Source organism: Numida meleagris, chromosome 5 (genome assembly GCF_002078875.1).
Source record: "Numida meleagris isolate 19003 breed g44 Domestic line chromosome 5, NumMel1.0, whole genome shotgun sequence".
NCBI lineage: Eukaryota > Metazoa > Chordata > Aves > Galliformes > Numididae > Numida > Numida meleagris.
In genome coordinates this window covers 66121235-66143465 of record NC_034413.1, presented here as the reverse complement: position 1 = coordinate 66143465, position 22231 = coordinate 66121235, and the positions used below count along the sequence as shown (strand labels likewise).

The 22231-nt window shown below is 42.6% G+C and overlaps 1 protein-coding gene across 1 annotated transcript in view; it reads left to right on the top strand.

Moving 5' to 3' along the window:
* The window catches only part of NXPH2 (neurexophilin 2), a 31095-nt gene extending 9333 nt beyond the window's left edge, over positions 1-21762 (top strand). The window contains exon 2 of the mRNA XM_021400013.1: positions 20435-21762. Within this exon, the coding sequence (XP_021255688.1) occupies positions 20435-21178 (744 nt within the window). The 3' untranslated portion in view covers positions 21179-21762. The remainder of the gene's footprint in view (positions 1-20434) is intronic.

The window sequence follows — 22231 nt, the reverse complement described above, 5'->3', positions numbered from 1 at the left end:
CAGCCGGAATTACGCATCAACAGATTGCATACCTAAATATTTTGCTCAGTCTCTTAATTTCTGGTTAAAGAAATATGCCACAAGCTCCTAAGGGACACATTTCTTTGCAAGCAGCAGCAACTCTCGTAGCTGTCAATATGTAAAAAAAAAGCTTCTACTGAAAGATGCTGTAAAAATTCATCAGGTGTTTTGTTGATATACACCTGATAATACTTCAAATTTCCTATTCCTGAAAGAAATGTATCTGTATAATAGCCCTCTTACCTGGCACCGCAATCTGTTTCTCATACAAGTGATCATCTTTAATAGATAAACTTTCTATTAGGAGCTAGACAAGGTGCTATTTTTTTCTTGCAGTAGTCAGAAATAAGAACAATAAATGTGTGGGAGAAATTCATCAATTTTGTTAGAACATCAAGGTGCATGCCTATCTGAAATATAGACTGTATGGAAACACAAATCAGTTCAGAGAAGGCTACAAGTATAGAATTATTGACTCTGAAGGATAAGACACAGAATAACCTTTCTAGGCTGCGCTTTGTCAATTTTAAGCAGTGTCTGCAAGGTGAGTATTTTAGTATTTTAACAGTCTCTTTCCTCTCAGCAAAGGCTTAATAGTTAATGCATTACAGCTTTTCCTAAATTTTGTTCTTTTTATAAATTGCACTACTATAAATATGTATAAGATGTCTATGCACTTACAACTGTTTTCTAAAACAGTATAAATTAGTGCAAAGTCAGTGAAGCACATACATGTCTCTATTCTTCCAATCTGATTGTAATCCCATTCTTAGGACCAGCTGGTTGGGTTCTCTCTGCAGCACATCACAGTGCTGGAAGGGATGGGGTCTGCAGTGCTGCATCACTGTGTAGGATGATAAATGAAGACAGTAGATCACAATGAATCCTTTTCTAGCCTCATGAAATATAAATGCAGTTCTCAAAAGTTAGCTTTTAAGATAAATTCTTCTCTCACATGGTGTTAATCATGTCTGTACTGGGAGATTTTGAAGTCCATCAGCCTCCCCCAAAATGGAAAAACCTAAAACCTTTGTTCTCTTCAAAATGCTTTTGAGCACTGGCCTTAGCCATGTATTCAAGAAGTGCACTTCCTTCCAGACAACTTTAATATAAAACAATCTGTGCCTAGTTATATTACGAAGCAAAGACAAGCATCTCATCCTGTGACACAAAGTGTATGTGTGTATATACACAAGTGTCCTTGTCCAAGGCAATGTCCTTGGATGTTAGGAGATGAAAACTATCCTTTAAGTCCACTACATAGTCTGTATTGTTATTTGTTTCAAAGGATGTGTAAATTCATTTATATACTGCCATTCTAAGCCTATAACTGAGAAAATCAACTGTGAGTCATCATGTGTAAAAAACAAAGCTGCTAGGAAAATGTATTTTTTAACGGGCCATATCCAGCATTCTAGCACAAGCGTTTCTCTAGTGAAGTCTGAGTGGGAGGATGAGGTGACAGCACCTCTTCTGCTGGCCATGCTTGCTTAGCTTGCTGAAGGAAGCCCAACCATCCAGTTTTATTGCATCACTGGCATGGATGTGGACCCTATGAATGTGAAGAGGGAGAGGTTAACATACATACTCAGCATCCATCAGAGTCTGCCAGACTTAAAGTTAAATTTTCATGACTATAGAATTTCAACATGTGTAATAAATCCCTCCTTCATATTCTTCAATTTTGACAGCAACAACGTCAATCAATGTAGTTTGAGAATGACTTTATATTTGAAGCAAACAACACTGTTTATCTTATTTAGTAATTCTGATTTCTTTGTTTATACCATGCTTTGTGACAAACTATCTCAAAACTTTTCAATAACAATAACAGTTAGGAAAGCTTAAACCTAAGAAGTCCCCCAGTGAATACCGTGTCTGTTAAAGAAGACTGGGACTCCATTTGTTACTGACCTCCAGTACAAGCGAGACCTGCTAGTCACTACTTCTGAGCCCAAGTACAGACACTCTTTCATCCAAGGGGCAGTCTGCTCACCTAGGCTGTGACATCCCTTGCTACTCAAAGTAGAGGGCATTCCTCTGCCCCCCTCCACCCACAGATCTAGTCTTCTGATAAATGTTTGACAATCAGTTTAGTCAAGCGTGGTAAATTTAGTAAATCCATGGTAAATCTAACTGGCTGTTCCCAGTCATCATCTTCCCCTTCATGTGCCCAGATATGACTTCAGAGAGGATTTGCTCCCTGATTTCTCCAGGGGCTGAATGGAGTCTTAGCAGCTGGTAATCCCCCATATTGCTCTTAGCCTTTTTTGAAAGCAGTAACTACATTTGCTTTTCTCTGCATCAGGGGACCTCTCTCAGTCTCCAAAACCTTTCCAGCTTGATAGAAAACAGCCTTGTAGGAACATCAGCCAGCTTGCTCAGCATGAGCTCACCCATCCAACCCCACAGACTGTGCATGTGCTGAGATTGCTTAGGGGATTCCCTGGCTCTCTTCTCTTCTACTGATAGTAACAGTTATGTAGGGAATAGAATCAGTGTTTCAGGGGGACTTGAATTACTTGCTCTTAGATGTACAAGAATCAAATTAATCTACTGCACTCTGTCTACGCTATATTACTCTACATTCAATATTTATCACTGAAACTGGCACCACTGTTCTTGCTTAGTGGTGGATACTAAATGATCGTTGAGCCAAAATTTAAGGAATCTGCTGCGAAGGAATAGTTGCTGTTCATATTTCTTTTCTCTACTTGAGCTAGAAGGACATGATGAACCCACTTCAAGTTTCTCTAGGGAGACCTAAGACTTTCAAGACTCAAATTCAGTCTTCCAATGTTGCAGCAGCAGATAGGCATGCAGAGTTAGAAGCAGACATGCTTCTGAGCATCAGAAATACTACTTTAGGAGGAGGATGTTCCAGGGAGAAATAGCACTCTTGGTGACTCTGGAGCACCAATCCTGTAAGAGCTGCTTCAATCCTCCTTTCTTTTCTCTCTGTCCCTGTATAGTTTCAACATGGTACATCTGTCTCTAAAGTCTTCATCAGCAAAGATTCAACAAAAAATTAAAGACAACATTAGTGTGGGTTAGACACCTTTTGGAGTAGAAACTTATGACCAGCTTGCCTGAAGCACTGATTATTATATCCTCAGCTGTATTACATGTAACTATACCCACCGGTGTAGATATAATGTCTGCTAGAGGCAGACACAGGAAGATGATTTGTGGTTCTCCATAAATCTTGTCTTTCTGAAATCAGCTGGTGTGTTATGGATAGCAAGCTCAGAGGTAAAAGTGCCAGCCGACGCTTTGAGTCAGACTAACAACTTCTGCTCCTGCAAAAATGATTTGCATTTTTAATCACGTTAGTGTCCTACATATTAAGGGCTTGTAGATAAATTATTAAACTGAGCCATTCTATAGACTAATGAACCTCAAAGCAATTATAACACCTGAAAATTGATCAAGTGTAGTGACATTGATGGAAAGAAATTATGGTTAACCACTGTGAAGTTTTCTACCATACGGGAACTTCATTCTCCCCTTAGTTTGTTAGCTGATATAGTGACAGGCTGCTGAGAGATGACAGATTTAGCGAAGGATTTGGAATCTGAACACCTGTGCAGTGTCATGCATTTAAAAATAGAATGTGACAGCAAAACACATCAACCCTCTAACGTCCAAATGGAAACCACAGGGGTTTTTCCTTCAGTTTTTTTTCTGGAGAGGTAGCTCTCAATCATCCCTGCTCAAGTAAACATATACAGCTAAAGCTGTTTTGTCGAGGTCCAAAATAAACGGGAGCAAACTTTGGTGGTAGGCATAGGAGCAGCAAAAACAACCATTTCTTTCCTCCAAATGTTGTTCTGCTGGCGTCCATCTTTGAGGGGTGAAGGTTATTCTTGGTTAGAGGGAACCTGCGTCACTGACAGTATTTGAAGGGATCATCTTCACTTCCCATCTCTAATAGTATCCTTGAAGCCTTAATCAAAACTAAAGCGCATCATCTTGTTTTGCTTTCCTGCTCTGCCACTGAGCCCAGTGCAGCCTTGCTCGCCCCCAGAGTGCTCAGCTCTGGGAGCTCTGCAGGCTGGGAGCGAGGCAGCGAACCCAGCTCATCCCCTTCCCATTGCAGAGAGGTAACCTTCCAGCATATCTTTTCTTCAGCAAAACAATTCTTTTTGAAGGTCAAGTATTTTTACTTCACATGGGGTGCAATAATTCTGAGAGGGTATTTTTGCCTCTTTTCTGCTGCAATCCTATTAATTGTCTTAAAAAGAGCAATCTCAGCAAAGCCATTTATTCAGTGTTTTGGACATCAGTTCTGTGTGATTGTGTGACGGGGAATTAAATAAGGTCCATATTTAGCTCATCTGTGTTCTCATTTATGTATGAGATACTTTAAACAGAGATAACAGCTATCACACATGAATGGGCTGCTTCTTGAAATCAATGATATAAATTAGACTCCCTGTTCAGGAGCATCTGGCACCCTTAGAACCTACTTCATATAATGATATCTCTGTTTATTAAAAAGAATTATGTAACAATATGGTTGATTCATTTCAATGCGATTGGCTTAGCAACTTAATTGGACTATGCAGTATACCAGGGCAAAAAAATATATAATAATAATTAGCTCATTCATCTGTGGATGACTGGAAGCGCTGCATAGCACGCTCGGCTTCTTTAAAGGTGTGCAGTCATTTGATCCTGCAAGGAACTGAACCTTTTTAACACTCACAGAAGCCTCCTTCACGTTTTACGGGGCTGCTCAGCACCACACTGATGTTCAGACTCCGAGCCCCAGTCAAAGCCCACAGAAACCAGCAAGAAGTTTCCTTTGAACTCAGAAAGCACTCGATGACTTCGTGCAGATAAAGGAACTTTCCTTGAGAAACAGCAGGACAAAATGTGCCTTGAAGAATAAAGCAGGTTTTCCCTCACTGCGGTCTCTCTTCTCCCTTGAGCTGAAACTCCCACTTTCCAACTCCCAAATGCTATTAACATACCGGAAAATTAGCATGCGGCAACTAAGTTTTTATATTCATCCTGGTGCTAAGTTTTATTTCCTCTCTGGCCAGGGTGACTACTTACACATGAGAAACATGCTCTCACAGCACCGTCTGATTGCTTTATGAGGTTACCACAGCTCAGCTGTGAGAAAGCAGTCATTGCTTTTGTTATCGATGCACCTCGTACTAACACAAAAATGAAGGAGTTATTTATGTTCAAATTACTTAATATCCAAACAGTGCTTTCAGAATGTCATTTGACAGCGATTCAAGGAACTTTCGGGATCCTCCGCTTTATTTTAGTTCCAAATGCGGTTTGTTGTGTCAGCCAAGAGACTGTTGTCTTGGGGCCAAATTCCCCTTAAGTGGAATTATTCACATCGGCGTTAGTTGTTTCTGTACTCTAGTTTTACACCAATTTAAATAAAATTAGAGGTTTGGATGTGGATTTCTCTGGTGTTTTTAACTTAAGATGCTCTTAGTCCCAGATGATTCTTCTTTTTCCATTTCTGTAATTGAACGCCAAATTCCCCATTGCTCTCCCACCCCCAAAAAAAAACCACACCAAAACAAGACAGAAACCAAAATTAAAATCAGAGTAAGGATTTGATTTGAAGCATAAAAGAAGAAATAAGGCTGAAATTCCATACTTATCGCACCCTGTTGTACCTAGATACTGCTGCACATCTGGTGTGTGAGATAATGCACTGTTTAGAGAATGTGTTACGAACACAGAAAATTGGAAATGAGTTTCAAGTCTTAACGCTACATTTCTTTACTACTGGGAGCAAGCGAGGCTCTGTTTTTCACTCTTTTTGTAGGCTGTGCGATTTGATTCCCTCTGTCTGCTAGATGAATAATGTAAACATGAAGGAAACGAGAAAAGGAATGGTTCTGTAAGAAGTATTTTGTGCAGCACGGCTCAGAAGACTTTTTAAAAATTCCCAAAGTGTATACCAAGGTTTAATTATAATATCAGCCATACAGCACAAAATAAGAGCTGCTCGGTTGAAGCTATGTGTGTAGCAATAAATGCACGTATTTCTTGTTTGGTCATTTATCATATAATGTAAAAAATACAAATAATTAAAACCAAAGGCATCCTTGGCTTTCTGCAACAGAACATCTCAGTACTACCTGATGATATAATTTCCTCTTGAAATGATCACACACATCAGTTATTTGCGTGAGACCTGCAGCTAGCAGACATAAGAAGTCAAATCTGCACCCAACGTGCTTTTGAGATGCTCCTCACTGAAACTTGCCGATGACTGTATTGGTCTTGGCTTCTTGGAGGGAACATTTTCCTCATGCAGCCATGCAAAATGCAAGATCTTTAGAACAGAAGTGACCCAGGAGTAGTACATTTGGATTTGGGCTTTAACGTACAAGAAATCAAATACATCTCTAAATGTAGAACTTCAACCTCTGATTTTTGTAGTACCTACATTCTTCCAAGCTAATCGCTTTCTCTGTGTTGTGAGTACATGGCTGAACACCCTTTCACTGACAATGTGCAGTGAGGGAATTCCCATGGCACAGTATTAAAAACGTGACCTTGCAAATCTCCAAGTCTCCACGCTCAAGTCAATCAACTGCACTACATCAAATAACATTACAAGCCCTGATCTCTGTGAAGTGCAGGCTGGCTGTGACCAACCCCTTCAAGAATGCCCAGGAAAGCTGCCATCCAGAGAGGAGAGCACCAGCAAGCTCTCCTCCTGCCTCCCATCTGGGCTGGGTTTGCCACAAGTAGTGGACATGAGGACAAGGGGAGATAAAGCAACAAAATGAAGCATGCTGTTGGCACCCTGGGGTAAACATCCCCTTCCAAGTATTGGGCAGCAACGAAGTGCACATCCCAATTGTTCAGATATTTCAATCCATTTTCAGCTATTAGAATTTTGGCTGAAATTCAGCCAAGATGTAAGCAGTGAGACACAAGCCACAAGTGCCTAGTCTACACTTACGAGTATCACTCTTTGCTGACTGGAAGGCTATCTGCCAAGATTTTCTTTTCTGGAGCATAATTTGGAAATAGGAAGTCTCAGTTCAGTGATATACTCTATTTGAGCTCCTGTTCTGTGAATGCAGGTGACAGCAACCTGGATATCACTGCGATCCAGCAGTCCTGCTGCCCTTGGTGCAGGACATGCAGGCAGCGAGGAGCTGCTGCACCTCAGATGGGAGCTGGGAAGTTCTCTGCCTGCACCTCCACCACAAGGAATGGGGAAAACAGATTTATTTACGAATTCCTGATCTAAAACCCCTTTGCCTTTCCCTCTGCAGGCAGGACAGACAAGGCAGCCGTTCCTGAAAGGGTTCATCACCGCCAGCCGGCACTTCATAGAGATCAGGACTTGTAACGTTATTTGATGTAGCACAGCTTATTGACCTGAGCGCGGAGACTTGGAGATTTGTAAAGTCACGTTTTTATTACTGGTTCAGTCATGCACATACATATTTATAGACTTTAAAAAATCTTTGTAATTGATCAACTAAGGCAGCGCATTCAATTTTAATACAAGGGATTACTCGCAGTCCCTGTAGAACCACCTTTTGTATGCAGCAGAGGCTGTTTAAAACATTTACGAGAGTTGCTTTTTTGGCTGTCTTACGCTTATTACCAGCTTTGGTCTAGGCAGCAGTTACAGTTGGATTTCCTTCCTTCTTTGATCTCCGTAATCTGTATGAAAAGATGCATTTAAAACAAGAAGAAACACGTGCCTTTGTAAGCCTGACTCCTCACACATCGTCAGCTCTTGTACCTCATGCTCATCAGATCACATCTCATATCCTCCTTAAAATTCTGTTTTTCTCAGCCCTAGTTTGTTCAGTTTTTGAGTGTTAACAAGCAGCGTGAATAATCTGAGTCCCAAACCCATTCATAAATTTTGGTTAGGCTTTGTATACAGATTCAGAATATGGCTACTTAATGAGAAAGGCTTTATTTCAAGTTAAACCTTTTTACGCAGGAATTGAACTAAGCGGTGACCTGTAAGACTTGTTTGTAATTATGGATTCCGGAAAGCAAATCGGAAGCAAATTCATTATCTGCCCAAGAGATCAAGATTAAAATCAACTGAAAAAGAAAAGTCCCCAAAGAAATTTAAACAAACACTGATTTTCAAAAGAGGCACTTTGTTACTGTGCATGGTCAAGACCAGGATCAGTGAAGAGAACGGCAGGAATTTTAACAGAGAATCGTGGATAACAAGACATCATCCAAACTTTTTGGAAACAAAATTCTGCTGGGTGAAGTCAACAAAGTCAACAGAGCCGAGATTGCTCATTGAATGTTTATCCAAACTGAATTCATATTCAGGCCTGCTGAGGTTCTGCAGTCAAAGGTTTGGGAAACAGCACATATAGAAACATTGACTTTTAGAACACAGATATCCACTGAAATATGCATTCTTATTTGCATTATTCATGGTAACACAGGAAAGACTTTTTAAGGTTATGCGTTTTTACAGCCTTTCCTCAAAACACCTTTAGTATGCATATGAAGAGAACGCTTCCTGCTGGCTTGCTTCTAGGATTGTACATTTTCTAGGCTATACATTTTAGATGCGTGTGCCTTGAAAGCACTGTGCTGGAGTCCCATCTCCTCCAGCCCTAGTCTGCCAGTGGGGGATCTATCTGCCTTTACTACTTGTTTCACCAACTGCAAGCACCTTGCCAGTGTTGTTCATTTATTCAACCTGGAAACGTTATTCTGTATATGCTAATCGAAATACATCGACTGCATCCTGTGATGAGGCCAAATTAATATTTGGGGTTATGTGCACGGTAATTTACAGTAAAAGAGAGTTTGAAAGCTGTAAAGATGCACTGAATGAATTCCCTGTTTGATACAGATATATGTGGAGTAAATAGGCTTGAAATTATATTTTTATATGCAAATTGCAGCAATTTGTATTAACGCCTATTGTAGTAGAACATAACGTTACGTCTGATGGAGGCCGTTCTTCCTTCAGATCCTTTTTGTGTTCTGACAGTGCATGCACAAAGATCGTAGACATTAAGCCCCTCTGTAAATCACTGAGACATTCTTCCAGTCAAACCAGGTATCAAACTCAGCTCTCCTCTGTTTTGTGAGCATGTCATGATTTGATTACCTTTGGGCACAGGCCAGATGACAAAACCACTTCTAGTTAAGCCCTGTTAAAAGTCACATAGCAACCAGCTTTCATGTTTGGACCACGCCATTTCTTATGTGTCTCAAAACATCCATTTCCTTTTGGAATTAACATTTCACGTACTTGCAGTGATCTCGAATGAGAGCAATTGTGTTTTCTTTGTTTTCAAAATTAATCCAAAAAGTTGAGTTCATAGATCGATCAATAGGTAAAGAAAAAAGCTGAAGGAAAACGTTTCTGTTTTAGGAAGGTTTTCATTTAGAAAGGATTTGACCAACTAATCCCTAACTATTCCCCGAATCTTCAGAGCACAAACCATTTCAGGCTGAAAGGAATTCTGTTTTTCCTTTTCTTAGGGACACAAAAGATGGCCAACTAAATTAAAAGGGGTTAAAACTGAGTTTAAACAGGACCTTAGAATATAAGTCAGTGTTTCTATCCCGCTGCGTGGTGCACAGTGGCTGCAGGCAGGGCTGACTGCTGATGGCCAAAGGGTAATATTGTTTTACCCTCAAACTTAATAAAGAGGCAGCATCAGTCCGTGATTTTCTCATCTTTAAGAGAGTAATTCATTTAGGAAAGCAGCATGCATGCCTGTGTGTAGGCAGCAATAAAACATCTGGAAGTGCCCCGTGTGCTACCTCATGCTAAGTGGTTTCAAAAGGGAAAAGATTTTAATTTAATTTACAGAACCCCCATGGTCTCTCACACACTGGGGCTGTGTCCACAGCCGGGAGCTCTGACCAGGGGCCGCTGCAGCCTGAGGACAGCGGAGGATCTGCCTCCCAGCATGGCTCCGAGCCTCCTGGCATCCACATCCTGCTGTGGGAAGCCAGAGCCCGGCACCAGGAAAACACCTGGTTTGCATCCTCTGCAGAGGACATTTCCTCCCTAACTTCTCAGAGAGTTAAGCACCCTCTGACAAGAGGCACGCAACAGTGAAAGCTGAAATCAAGTTCAGAAACTTTAATTTTGGAGCTGTCCCCTCACTACAGAGGATGAAATGCAGCAGAGTTTGCAAGCACACAGTACTTTGACAGAGCTTGTAAGCAGGAGAGGGATCAACTTAGTACGTGGTCTGATAGTGATAGGACAAGGGGGGATGGCTTTAAACTAAAAGGCAGGAGATTTAGGTTAGATGTTAGGAAGAATTCTTTACACAAGGGGCAGTGAGGCCCTGGCACTGCTGCCCAGAGCTGTGTGCTGCCCCATCTGTGGAGGTGCTCAAGGCCAGGTTGGATGGGCCTTGGTCAGCCTGAGCTGGTGAGTGGCAACCAGCCCACAGCAGGGGGTGGAACTAGGTGATCTTTAAGGTCCCTTCCAACCCAAGCCATTCTGTGATGGACCCTTTTCATTATCTCCATCACTTCATTGACAGCTTGTTAGGAAATCCAGCCTGCAGCGAAGCAACAGAAAAATCATATGCCTTATTTAAATAATGGCGTTCATTGCCCATTAAAATGTAACTTCTTGCTTTAAAATAGGATTAATTAAAATGTACAAGAATGCAATTCAGTTACATTTTATGCTTCAGCCCAGCGCACGCTTTTCATAACTCATTCCCAGAAGTAATATTCATGGCAGCACAGCGTTCTGAGCCCTGCCGTTAAAAGCGCAAATGAATATAAAACCTGTTCTTTTCAAAAACTTGGCTCCAGTATTGCCATTGTTAGGTTTTTCATAACGTATTACTTTGGCCATTACTGTTTTGCGAGATAATTGTATCAGCGATCTAACTTTTGACAGTATCCAGAGTGGCTGAAAATAGTTTGCTGCAGCACCTTTGTCTTTTAAAGGCCATTTGGGGCTTGTTATTTTAATCCTCACACAGCCTGATTTATCACTTCAAACATCTGTCAGCTGCGCTTTGTCTTGAAATTGATAGTGATAGTGTTACTGATTTTTCAACAGCAGCTGTTGGAGGTTCATTAGTTAGGCTCTCAAAGGGAGTAGATAACTGTAATATTTTTCTTTGTTAATCATCTCTTACGCGCTGTTATAATACAGAGTCTGAAATCTGCTAGAAATCAGCTTCCCCCTGTTTCTAAGTTGTCGGGAGCATCCTTTTATTCCTTTAATCTGTCTAGATTATTAAAACTCTTCCTCATAACGCAGTAAAAAATTTGGATCTGGCGCATGAGGGGTGAGATAGAAAATCACTATGTTCTGTGTCATGCTCAGCATGGAGGAGGTCAATCGGGTTTCAGAGTTCTCATCCAAAAATAAATCAACTCCAAAGAGGAGATTAAGGGCTGTTCTGTAATTGATTTTTAATTTAAAATTTATAGGGCATACAAAACCTAGATGACAACTTGAGTAAAATCAGGTTGCTTTCTAACAGGCGCAGCACTTTTCCATTTATGCACTTTCACCGCCACATAAAATAGTCTTACAAGGTGACTATGACTCTTGAATCACCTCCCCCCAAACACCCTTACAAACCCACCTCTATTCAGGTGCCTCGGTGCCTCCTGCTTCAGGGCACTGGACCATCCGTGGGCTCTCCTGCAGCCAAGAGCATGGCAGTGCTACTACTGGTTCAACAAGCAGTGCTCACCAACAGATCATTACAGTTTGAAATCAGTATCTTAATGAACCGATCTCGGCAAAGGTAAAGAGAAATCTCCCAGGCATTAAAGAAATCAGCAAGAGGGAGAATTATTGACTGTAAAGTTCAACAGATGAAGAGTCAGCAGGTGCTATCTTGGCAAAGGAGCTGCTGGAGCATTCCCATTTTGATTTGGCGTAAGAGGAAGCTTTTGTAGGTTTTAGTCCTGTGAGCTGTCCAGCAGCATCTGCAGGTGTGGTGGTGGAGACTGGAAGCACCTGGGACACCTCACAGGCTCACCAGGTGAAAGAGATGTCTTTTAAAAACAACTATGCATTGGTTGGGATGCTAGATTCATCCTAAAGCACAAGTCTCAGCCCCACAAGCCAGTACTTGCGTCCATCGCGCCAGGGAAGTTCAGTGCAGAATAGACTGCAAGAGTACAGTCTATGGGATTTGAGTATTGAGTATTTGTACTATTGAGTACAGTCTGGGATTTTAAGCAACTGTGCCTCTCCAGCACCGGTGGTGTTCTCTTCTTAACACTGGCCTGGTCCCTTAGCACAGTTTGCATCAGGCGTGTGGCCAGGCCAGTTCAGAGAGAGGGCTGTGTAGGGGCAAAAGGCTGGCAGCAGCTGCTGGAAGATGCCTGCCTGAAGAAACATCCCTGGCACACGTGGGGATGGCCAGAACCCAGCCTGCTGAAGCTGAAACCTGCACGCCCAGGTCACCTTTCATCTTCTCCCTTCCCCTTACCAGGATTAGAGACTGTTCTTGAAAAAAGCCCTTTGATTTTTAAAGTCAAATTTTCAGCTTTTAGCCATCTAACTTCAGAAGTTCCTCAGAAGCCCCATCTAGCTAGATTATCCCATTAGTATTTCAGAGACTTGACGACCCTTTTGCTTGATTTGCTGATGGACAGTTCATCTCCAACACGGTTGAGGCCGCTGCCAAGTAGGTCAGGTGGCTCAGAGCCCCACCACGGCATTTCCTTTTTTGTCCTGAGATCAGCTACGTGTTCTGGACCATTTCACATATGTATATATCTCAACTAAGATTTCTATGTCTTATTGAGACTGAATTAGATATGTTGGTACGGCACCGCTTTTCAGATTGTTCATTTAATGTTCTACCTTACTATTACTGCTCCACCTTTCAAAAAGGGCTGGATGCCTCCCAGATGGCAAAAACTACTTAGAAACACCAATGTCTATATCTAATCAACATCAGACAAAATTGAGCCTTTTTTTTCTACAGACGAACAAGGTACCTATTTTTTATCTCAAAAATCTCTATTTTAAACTTATGGGGAATAAAACCAAGTAGAACAACGTGAAGTCTTCAGCAGCAGAATTTGTGCTCATTTTTTGACAAGGAGCGATTCTCAGAACAAGTTTTCTGTTGTTTCAGCAAAAAGGTAGATCAACGCGACACACAGATATCATTTCAAAGCCATCTGAGCCAGTTCTCCAACTGAGGCTGGAGGGAACACTTAGGGTAAAACTACAAGTGGGGGTTGTGAGAAAAAAATGGCAAACACTTTCCCCAAATATCTTTCAGGAAAAGGAATTAATTGTAGGTTTCAAATGGTAGGCTTCAAATTTTCAGTCTTTGCTTCTGCTCCTTCCTCCTCGTAAATTTGTTTCCTTCTTGAAGTGCTGTTTTAAGTAAAATATTATTTTGCTGCGCTGCAAAGCGTGGAACATTTTAAAGTGATTTTTTTCGCTGTAAAACATGATACTGAGGTTGGAATATCTGTTTTGTTGAAAAATATGCAATGGAGTCATAGTCTGAATTGGAAGTGCTCCCAGTACGCCCGTTTGTTTTAGACTGATACGTCTGTCGGTAGGTTATTTGAATGTTGGCTCAGATTCTCATTAAAGTAAAGACCTGTTACCTTCTCCAGCCTTCAGGTGTACATAGGTGTAGACAGAGATTTTCCCTCTCAGATCTTGGGAGGAAAAAGAGCGAAGCACCTTTCGGTAGGGCTTCCTTCAATCTCTCTATTTCTGCAGCAAGAATGAAAGAGGAACTTGCCATATTATAGTGGGGGAAGGTAGCACTGAGACCGCACATTTGCTTTTATGTTTCCAGTGTCTGTTTTCTGCCTTACCTTCCGTGACAGCCTGGAACTCCTGAAAGGCAAACAGCTAAGAAGTTAAGGGAAGCTTCGGGCTTACCATTACTGCTGTGTCTCCTGCAGGTGTTTTTTATCAGCATCGACTGACTTTCAGACAACGGTATGTCAGAAAACACAAATATTCACAATTAATACACGGATATTAGGTTTGATTCTCCCATTCCTCCTTTTTCTCTGACACTTTCCCTGAGGTGCTGGGGGGTGTGGCTTTGGAGGACGTCACATCGCATCCCACCAGCAGTGCCTCAGTGCCTGGGTTGGCCGTGCTGCTGCAGCATCCGTCTGCAAGGGACACTTCTTTGTAGGATTCAGTTCCAAGCAGAAAAGTTAACGGGCTGCACAGTTTGATCATGAAGGCTTGTTTTTTTTCTGCTGGAGCAGCTTGTCAGTTTGGTGTTAACTACAGGAGACAGGGCACAATTGTTAAAGCAATCCAATTATATTCGCTACCGAACAGGGGATTTCTGTCCCCCTTCCCTGAGTGGAAGAAAGTAACCATAGCTGCATGAGTCTTTAAAAGTTACCAAATTGCAACCCCCTGACGTGACTCTGGGTGTCACACAGAGCAGGGATCAGTGCTGTCTCTCTGCTCCCTGTGAGGTTCTGCACTGCCATGAGGCCTCCGCTCAGCTCCTCTGCTCTGGGCCCAACAAGCCCAAGGACCTCAGCTCCTCACACACCTTGCCCTCTAGGCCCTTCCCCATCTTCACAGCTCTCCTCTGGACACTCCCTAATAGCTTTATGTCCCACTCTGTACGTACTGCCAGGGCTGCCCTTTCCCAGGTGCAGAATGCGATGAAGAAACCCCAGGTGCAGTCAGATATGGGGCTTTGTGTTAGCATTCCTTCATCTCAAGTGAAGTTGTTCTTGTGCTTTCCTTACAACCGAAGTAAAATACAGAAGGCAGTTGCATTTCCTTGGAGCTCTCCTTATTTTCCCAGTATGGGAGCCACATTCCCCACTGTCAGGCCCTGCAAATTCAGGACAAGGAGGAATCAGAGCAAAATCTTACACCTGACCAGAAGTGGAATATCTTCAATTCAGTGCAAGCAACTCCTTGTTTCTCAGTGCAGGGTGGCCTGCACAATCTCTTGTTTTCTCAAGGGAAATACTAAGTTTCCCTGCAAAATTTTTGGAGAAAAGGGACCAATAATCAAAATTTTCCAAGCAAAATCCTACATATGAGTTTGGGTTGCTGAAGATCTGGGGATCCTGAGGGATTTTTCTGTGTGGTAACCCAGGGTGTTAAGTCAAAGCTTTTATTCCTAGCACAAGCTGCAGTGGTAAGAGTCGAAGCACAATGGCAGCACATATGCTTATAACATCCTCCAAAATAAGGCTGTGACGAGATGGAACAAACACATCTCTTTCATGTAGTCCTGCTAAAAGAAGACGTTGCTTAATTCCTAAATTCCTTGAAGCATTCCTGACAGCAGTCACATCTGCTGCCATAAAACCCATCACGGCCTCTGCCTTTGGGAAAAACGTGTTTAATAATCAGTAAAGTTCAAACTCAGCTTGTTGTGATGAATTATTAGAGCCCGTCATCATTTTCTTGCTAAAAAAAAAAAAGGCCATAATGGAACACAATTTTATGTTTTTCCATTTAATTGATGACAGTCTGAGTTTTTATTAATCTTTCTGGGCTCTGGTGTAAGATGCTGAAAAAGCTAATATGAGATCATTGTATCTTGTTAATGCGTGTGCTTTGCAAAATTGATAAGGCCCGTCAAGACATAAATTATTTAAAATTTGATAAATGTGTTGAAATCATTGAATTTTCAAACAGATAAAGCAGAGCTATTTCTCTTCCTTCTCTCCCCCCATTCAAAGTGAGGTTTTTGTGAAGCTGCTCAGGGATTCTGCATTATTATTGCAGCAAGATGCTGAAATTAGCAGGAGGAAGCCAAAGCGGTCGGTCTCCTATGCAGCTACAGCAGTGGCACGAATAGGAACCCTTGTGATGCAGCATCAGGGCCGGGACAAGTGGAGGGCTCAAAGTCTGCTGGGAGCTCCCCAGGATGAGTTTTCCTCACTGGTGAAACCCAGGGCAGGTGAAGATTGCTGCAGTCCACCTCCCTCCTACCACCCCTTCCTCTTCCTCTGCGGGATAAACTCACTGCAACACCAGCCAGTGGCCGAGTAGGGACTTCAGCTCTGCTTATCCCAACAGACCTATTTATTTCAGCTAATTGCCGACAGTTTTTAAATGATTCCTGGCAGGGGTGAAGCCCTAGAAATGATTGCTGGTGATTGATGACTAACCTGGATAAAATCCCCAAGGCACCCGAACTATTAACTCTTGCATGGCTACGCTTGCTTTCATTTAGTGCCTTGCCCACAGAGAAAGGCGTGGGAGCAAATTCCAGATGAAGGAGCACGAGTTTAACTGTGCAAATACAAAAACACAGGCTTTTCCAACACCAGCATCTCTTCAACACAGGCTAATTTCTCAAAAATGGTTCACGGGAGCATTATTTAATCCTGTGCCTCTCTGCAATGATCAGAATCATTCTTGGACGAGAGCAATCACGATCGGTCAGAGAAGTGCACGGGAAGAACCAACGGTTTGAAGTTTAAAAACACACAAATGTTCACCATGTTATTCTTTGGTTTGAACTGTTCTTGTGTTTTATGTACCAAAATGTAAGAGCAAGGTGCGTCATGGATTCTGTATGTCTCAATGGGTCCAAGATAATGGCCCTCACTGGAAAACATCTATGGTCTAACGGAAATTTTGGGGTAACTGGGTGACATTTTACAGCCTCCATAATACAGAAAATAGATTAGCTGATTTCCTCCGCTTGGAAATTGATGGTTTGGAGGGAATGGGAAAATGCAGGTGCAGCAGAGGAGAACTACAGCAATAGCCATCTATTTAAATGTATATACTCACTTCCCTAAGCTAGTATTTTTTTCAGATACCCTACTAGCAATATTTTCCACTATAGAGAAGCATTATTGTGAAATGGGAAGATGCTGAGGAAGCCATTTTTCCAGCGTGCGCTGCATTCTTTTGATACAGATTTTTTTTTTATTTCCCGGAAATTGCTAACCAAAGTGAATAAAGTGGGCATTGGCCCAACCTTGCTAATAGCAAAAAGCTGTCATCGAGTGAAGGGCCTCTGCAACGTGTAGAAGAAAATGATGTGTTAAGCGTTCGATTCTCTCACTGCAGGAAGCTTTATTTAAAATAGAAAGAAATCCTGCACACGCACAAGAAAAGGTTTTACGTTCAAAAAGGACAAATATTATTCACATTTCTGAACAATGCACCCTCATTCCTGCTCCGGCGCTAGGCACTGAGCAGAAGCAGGCTCTTCTTTGTTAGCCATCAATTATTGAACGTTTGCAGAACAACACATTTACTGTTTGGGGCTTGTCTGATTAGGGACAAAGTCCCTTCCCTGCAACTGATTGTGCTGACAGCTCAGCCCCATTCCTTCAGCCAAATGAGTGACACAAGGCAGCAGCAGGGCAGAGTCAAGAACGAAGGCTGCACAAGACTGGAGTCCTACAGTCCGCAATCTGTTCGAGAAAGGAGGAAAAAACTGCTCATTTTGAGTAAGACCCAAATTGTAGCGGTGCTTATTTGGTGCTATCCATGCCTTAAACGGGAATATTGCATCGTCGTGATTCAACACCTGAATGATGGTGTGTTCATGTACTATGAAAGCTATTTAACTGCCACCACATCACCTCAGCTGAAGCAGCTTGTTTGCTGTGAGCGTGCCAGCTGTTCATTCACTGCAACACACACGTAATTAAAAGCCATGGCAGTGGTTTAGCATGATACGACTCTGCACTTCCACCCTTCGAAATAATTTCCCCCCATACCTCGCTGATGCGACAAACCTAACTTGTCTGAGCATACATCACTGCTTCCCATCCTGCAGCCGCTCTGAACCTCATGCTACATTTTTCTTCTTTTTATATCAGAGCCTGCTGCAAAAAGCACTTGAGAAAGCAGTGCTCTGCTATCTCATTTGGAGTGAGAGCCCCCAGAAGAGACATACATTGAGCATTACCAGTAGCACATGACTCAGCGCCCTGTAGATCTCTTTGTAAAAGGAAGGGGAGAAAAGCCAAAGAGCCATAGCGTGGCTTTCAGTAAGCACTGCAAAAGAAAAGTAGCCCAGAAGGACAAGCATGATGTTCCTGTGCCCTTGCCAAAGGACAGGCACAGCTGAGCGCAGACACAAGCAAAGTTAGAACCTCCTGTGTGCTGAACAGCTCTGATTCCATCTATTTCTCCTTCACATTTCCAGCTGCTCCCAGCTCAGTTACTAGCAGTGATACCGACTACAGGCGCCCACATCTTCATGTGGCCACGAGCATTTCACACATGGAAGGAGGCGGCCATTTAGCCACGCAGACGCTGATGAACATTTTGGGTATTTCAGCACTAGCAGAGCCCCATCTCCACTGGGATCTGGAAGCGCAGCAGTGCAGCTTCTCTCGGAGCAATGAGAGGCCTCTGGTCGGGTTGGGGTGAAGGACAGGTGAGGGTGTGCCCTCAGCGCCTGCTGCTCTGAACCCAGCCCTGGCTGCAGCTGGGAGCTCTCCCTGGCCAGCTGCTGCAGCTTCACCCAGCTGATTTTGAGCATGTGGACTGGCTTAGAAGTGGCTGAAGAGCCATGCATAAACATGACATTGCTTCACTGAGAACTTTCCATCACCCTGACAGCTTCCCTCAGCATCGTTATGACAGCTATTTGTGCGGGTGCAGATAAGCATCTGTCACTGCTTCCATTAGGATCTCCTATTTTCCCAAGTTCATAGCTCAGCCATAAAAAACATTGCGTGGCGGCAGAAACCTGACATACAAGGTCTCAGGCTGAGAGTGATCACTGGTGCCTTTTTTCTCCCTCTCTAATCTGAAGAAGAAAATAATTTACTTATGTGAGCCACACCTGACCCCAAAGTATGGATCCAGCTGCAGATTTGTTTAGCAATGGCTGCCTTTCAATACTCAAGTAAGGTAAAGCCTATCTCGACTACTGCATTAGGGAAGATCAGGAAGAATATGTGGTAAGGTGGATTTGGGCTCTGGTTTCAGTCTGCTGGTAGAAAACAGGAAAGGACTAATGGTTTTGGAGTTCCTGATCTTAGCCAGGTAATTAAATGAAAATTGAAGATGATAGGAAACGATGATTGAATATGATGAAGTGCTAAGAACTACAGGTTCCTTTGGTGTCATAGCAGCAGAACAGCAAGCCCAGCATTACTTCTAACATTTTCTCTTTGAGACAAGCACCCCACAAAGCCAGCATCACCCAGCAAGTGAAAAGGATGGCATTCGCTCCCTGTTTTGGCTGCTTTAAGCAACCTTCCACCCCATAATTGGTGCTGTGGTTGCCTACTAATTAGTGAAAACTGCATCCCAGTGCTAGCAATGCTAGGAGTCCACCATACAGACCCTAGCTCTGCAGAATCAGAGATGAAAGACCAGCAGCATTTTGCCAGGAGGAATAGCGGGGAGTATTTCACTGGGGTTTGGACCTGGTGCAGTACCATTCTTTCCCTATTAAGCTGCTTTGCATTCTCCTCCTGCATGTGGTAACATGCTGGTTAATGATGAATAAAGCAGCTGAGAATCTCTTCTTTGTACGTGAAGATTCTGGTATAAGCTTGACGGGAACAAACAGAACGAACATGCAAACACATTTTACAAAACTCACATTCAAGACTTCAAGGATGTTTAAAGACAGGCAGATGTTCATTTCTAGCCTGTGGAAACAGATCCTACTTCTGACCTCTCCAGAGCATGCTCTAGTTCTGTATTTTCAACAGGGCTCCACTCTCAGAGTGAACAGGAAGGCTAGACACAGGCAATATGCCTGTGCATTAAGTTGGGCATCTGACGCTTACTAAGACACATCTTTTTGAAAGCTAACATCTTCCTGTTGATACTGGATGTAGTAACATGCTTTCTGATTGCAAACTGTTTTGCATTAGACTTCACTTGGCCCAGTCATGTTTCTGAAAAATGGTAAGTTGTGCTCTTCAAGTGGAGCTGCTCAGCCCTTCTTGAAGGCTTGATGCTGCCATATACAGGCAGCTTAGCACCTGCCTCCAGCACACCAAAAACCATGATTACTTTCAGAATCTGCCACAGACTTGGGCGAGAACAAACATACAAATGCATAATAAGCAATTTTAATACACGCAGATAACAGAGTTTTAAGCCTAAAGCATTTGGGTTAAGTAAGGAGAATAACAAAGCAGAATGGAAAAGTTCTGCTTTTCTCTTTCACTCTGTCTTTTAGCAGGCGTGCCACTTTGCTGTCTGCAGTTTTCTTGCATCCTTAGGCACGTTTTTATCTAACACAACCGTGAGAAAAACATGCTTGCCTTGCTTGACGCGTGACAGTCCTCAACCTGTCCAGAGATTTATGCATTTGTTCCGCTGGATGGCTCCTGGTGAGCTTTTTGCATCTTCTGTAAACTATTGAATAAAATCTCTGAGATTTCACGGGGCTGCATAAGTTACTCATTTCTGTAGTCCACTAGAGTGATACAAAAGTAAATATTAATGCCTCCTGTTGTAGCTTGACTTTTTTCTTTTCGCACTTCATACAATTCTTTTTCTGTTTTGGAACAGGTATTTTGTGATGGCAATCAAGTCGTGCAAGCTACAGATGTGCTGGACTGGGAAGACAAGGATGCTGCAGAGACATTGGTGGACAACGTGGTCCACTCCAGGATCATCAACCCACTACGCCTGTTTGTTAAGCCATCCCCAGTACTGAAACACGGCCAGGTGTCCTACTCGGACAGCATAGAAAACTTTTGGGATTGGTTGTCCAACATCACGGAGGTTCAGGAATCTCTCGCACGAACTAAACGCAGACCTATAGTAAAAACTGGGAAATTCAAGAAGATGTTTGGATGGGGCGACTTCCACTCTAACATCAAAACTGTCAAACTGAATCTCCTGATCACAGGGAAAATCGTTGATCACGGCAACGGCACCTTCAGCGTTTATTTCCGACACAACTCCACAGGTCTCGGAAACGTTTCTGTGAGCCTGGTGCCACCTTCCAAGGTGGTCGAATTCGAATCGTCTCCACAGTCAACTCTGGAGACCAAGGAATCCAAGTCCTTCAACTGCCGCATCGAGTACGAGAAAACAGATCGCGCTAAAAAGACTGCCTTGTGCAACTTCGACCCCTCAAAGATCTGCTACCAAGAGCAGACCCAAAGCCATGTCTCCTGGTTGTGTTCTAAACCATTCAAAGTCATCTGCATTTACATCGCTTTTTACAGCGTAGATTACAAACTGGTGCAAAAGGTCTGTCCCGATTATAATTACCATAGTGAGACTCCATACTTGTCCTCTGGCTGACACAGTCGTGACTAACTTGTAGAGATCCAGCGTCAGTCATAGAAATAAGCATCTCCATCAACCTTCTGGAGAGGAATATGTTTTTCCTATCAGGTTCAAAAGTCTTTAAAAACTGTAGCTGTGTTTGTGCTGTATCGTAACTAATCAAACTGTTTACGTAACGATCACTTTCATTTGAGACCATTGCATTTCAGTATTCTCATCATTCATAAGGGAACTACCATGCAGATGTGATTTAAAAAAAAAAATCAAAGCAAATTATGCCTGTAATGACCATTGATCTTCAAAATCAGTTTTTTAAAGTACACTCCAAGGCAGAGAGGTTATCTTTCACTTGAATTGGACAACACTTAGCAGGAAATGGTCCTCTTTCTCATTGGGAACCTTAGGAGATGACAATATAAAGAACAGGTTATAAAGATGACACTCAGCTACTTCCATACAAAATCCAAATGAACAGCTCTCCCACTAACCTCATAAAGAATCAAGTCCAAATGTGAAAAGAAAGCATTATTTTTAAGGGGGGGGGGGGAAGAAAGGAAAGTACATTTCTATGAGCTGTAGTAGTTGTACATACTCATTGAAGTGAAGAGTGAGTAGTTCTTCCTTCAGACTTCTCATCCATGAATACGCAATGATGTGATTAGATATTGATGAGCTGTAGTTCATTAGGCCCTCCAGGTGTGCAGGTTTGGTGTACATTTCTTCCTTCCATCGTCACCAGTGGTTTTGATCATTCTCAAGCGTTCACACATGCACCAGAACTAGTTTCACAGTGACTGAGAGCATACATACCATGGAAAAAGATAATCTCTGTTTAAGTCTGAAAATGGCACCAGCTTCCGCTGGAGGGAAGCAACTATCTTGCTTCCTAGGCCTCAGCACCACGTTGTGGCAAGGGAAACCCATCAGCAGAAGGAGGACGCCTGAGTAACACAAGTTTTCCGCTTAACCAGTTGTCTTCCTTAGCACTGCATATTTAAGATCAACATATTAAACAATGAAAAACAAAGAGGACGACAAGAATCTATGCACCTTCACCTCATAGAGCAG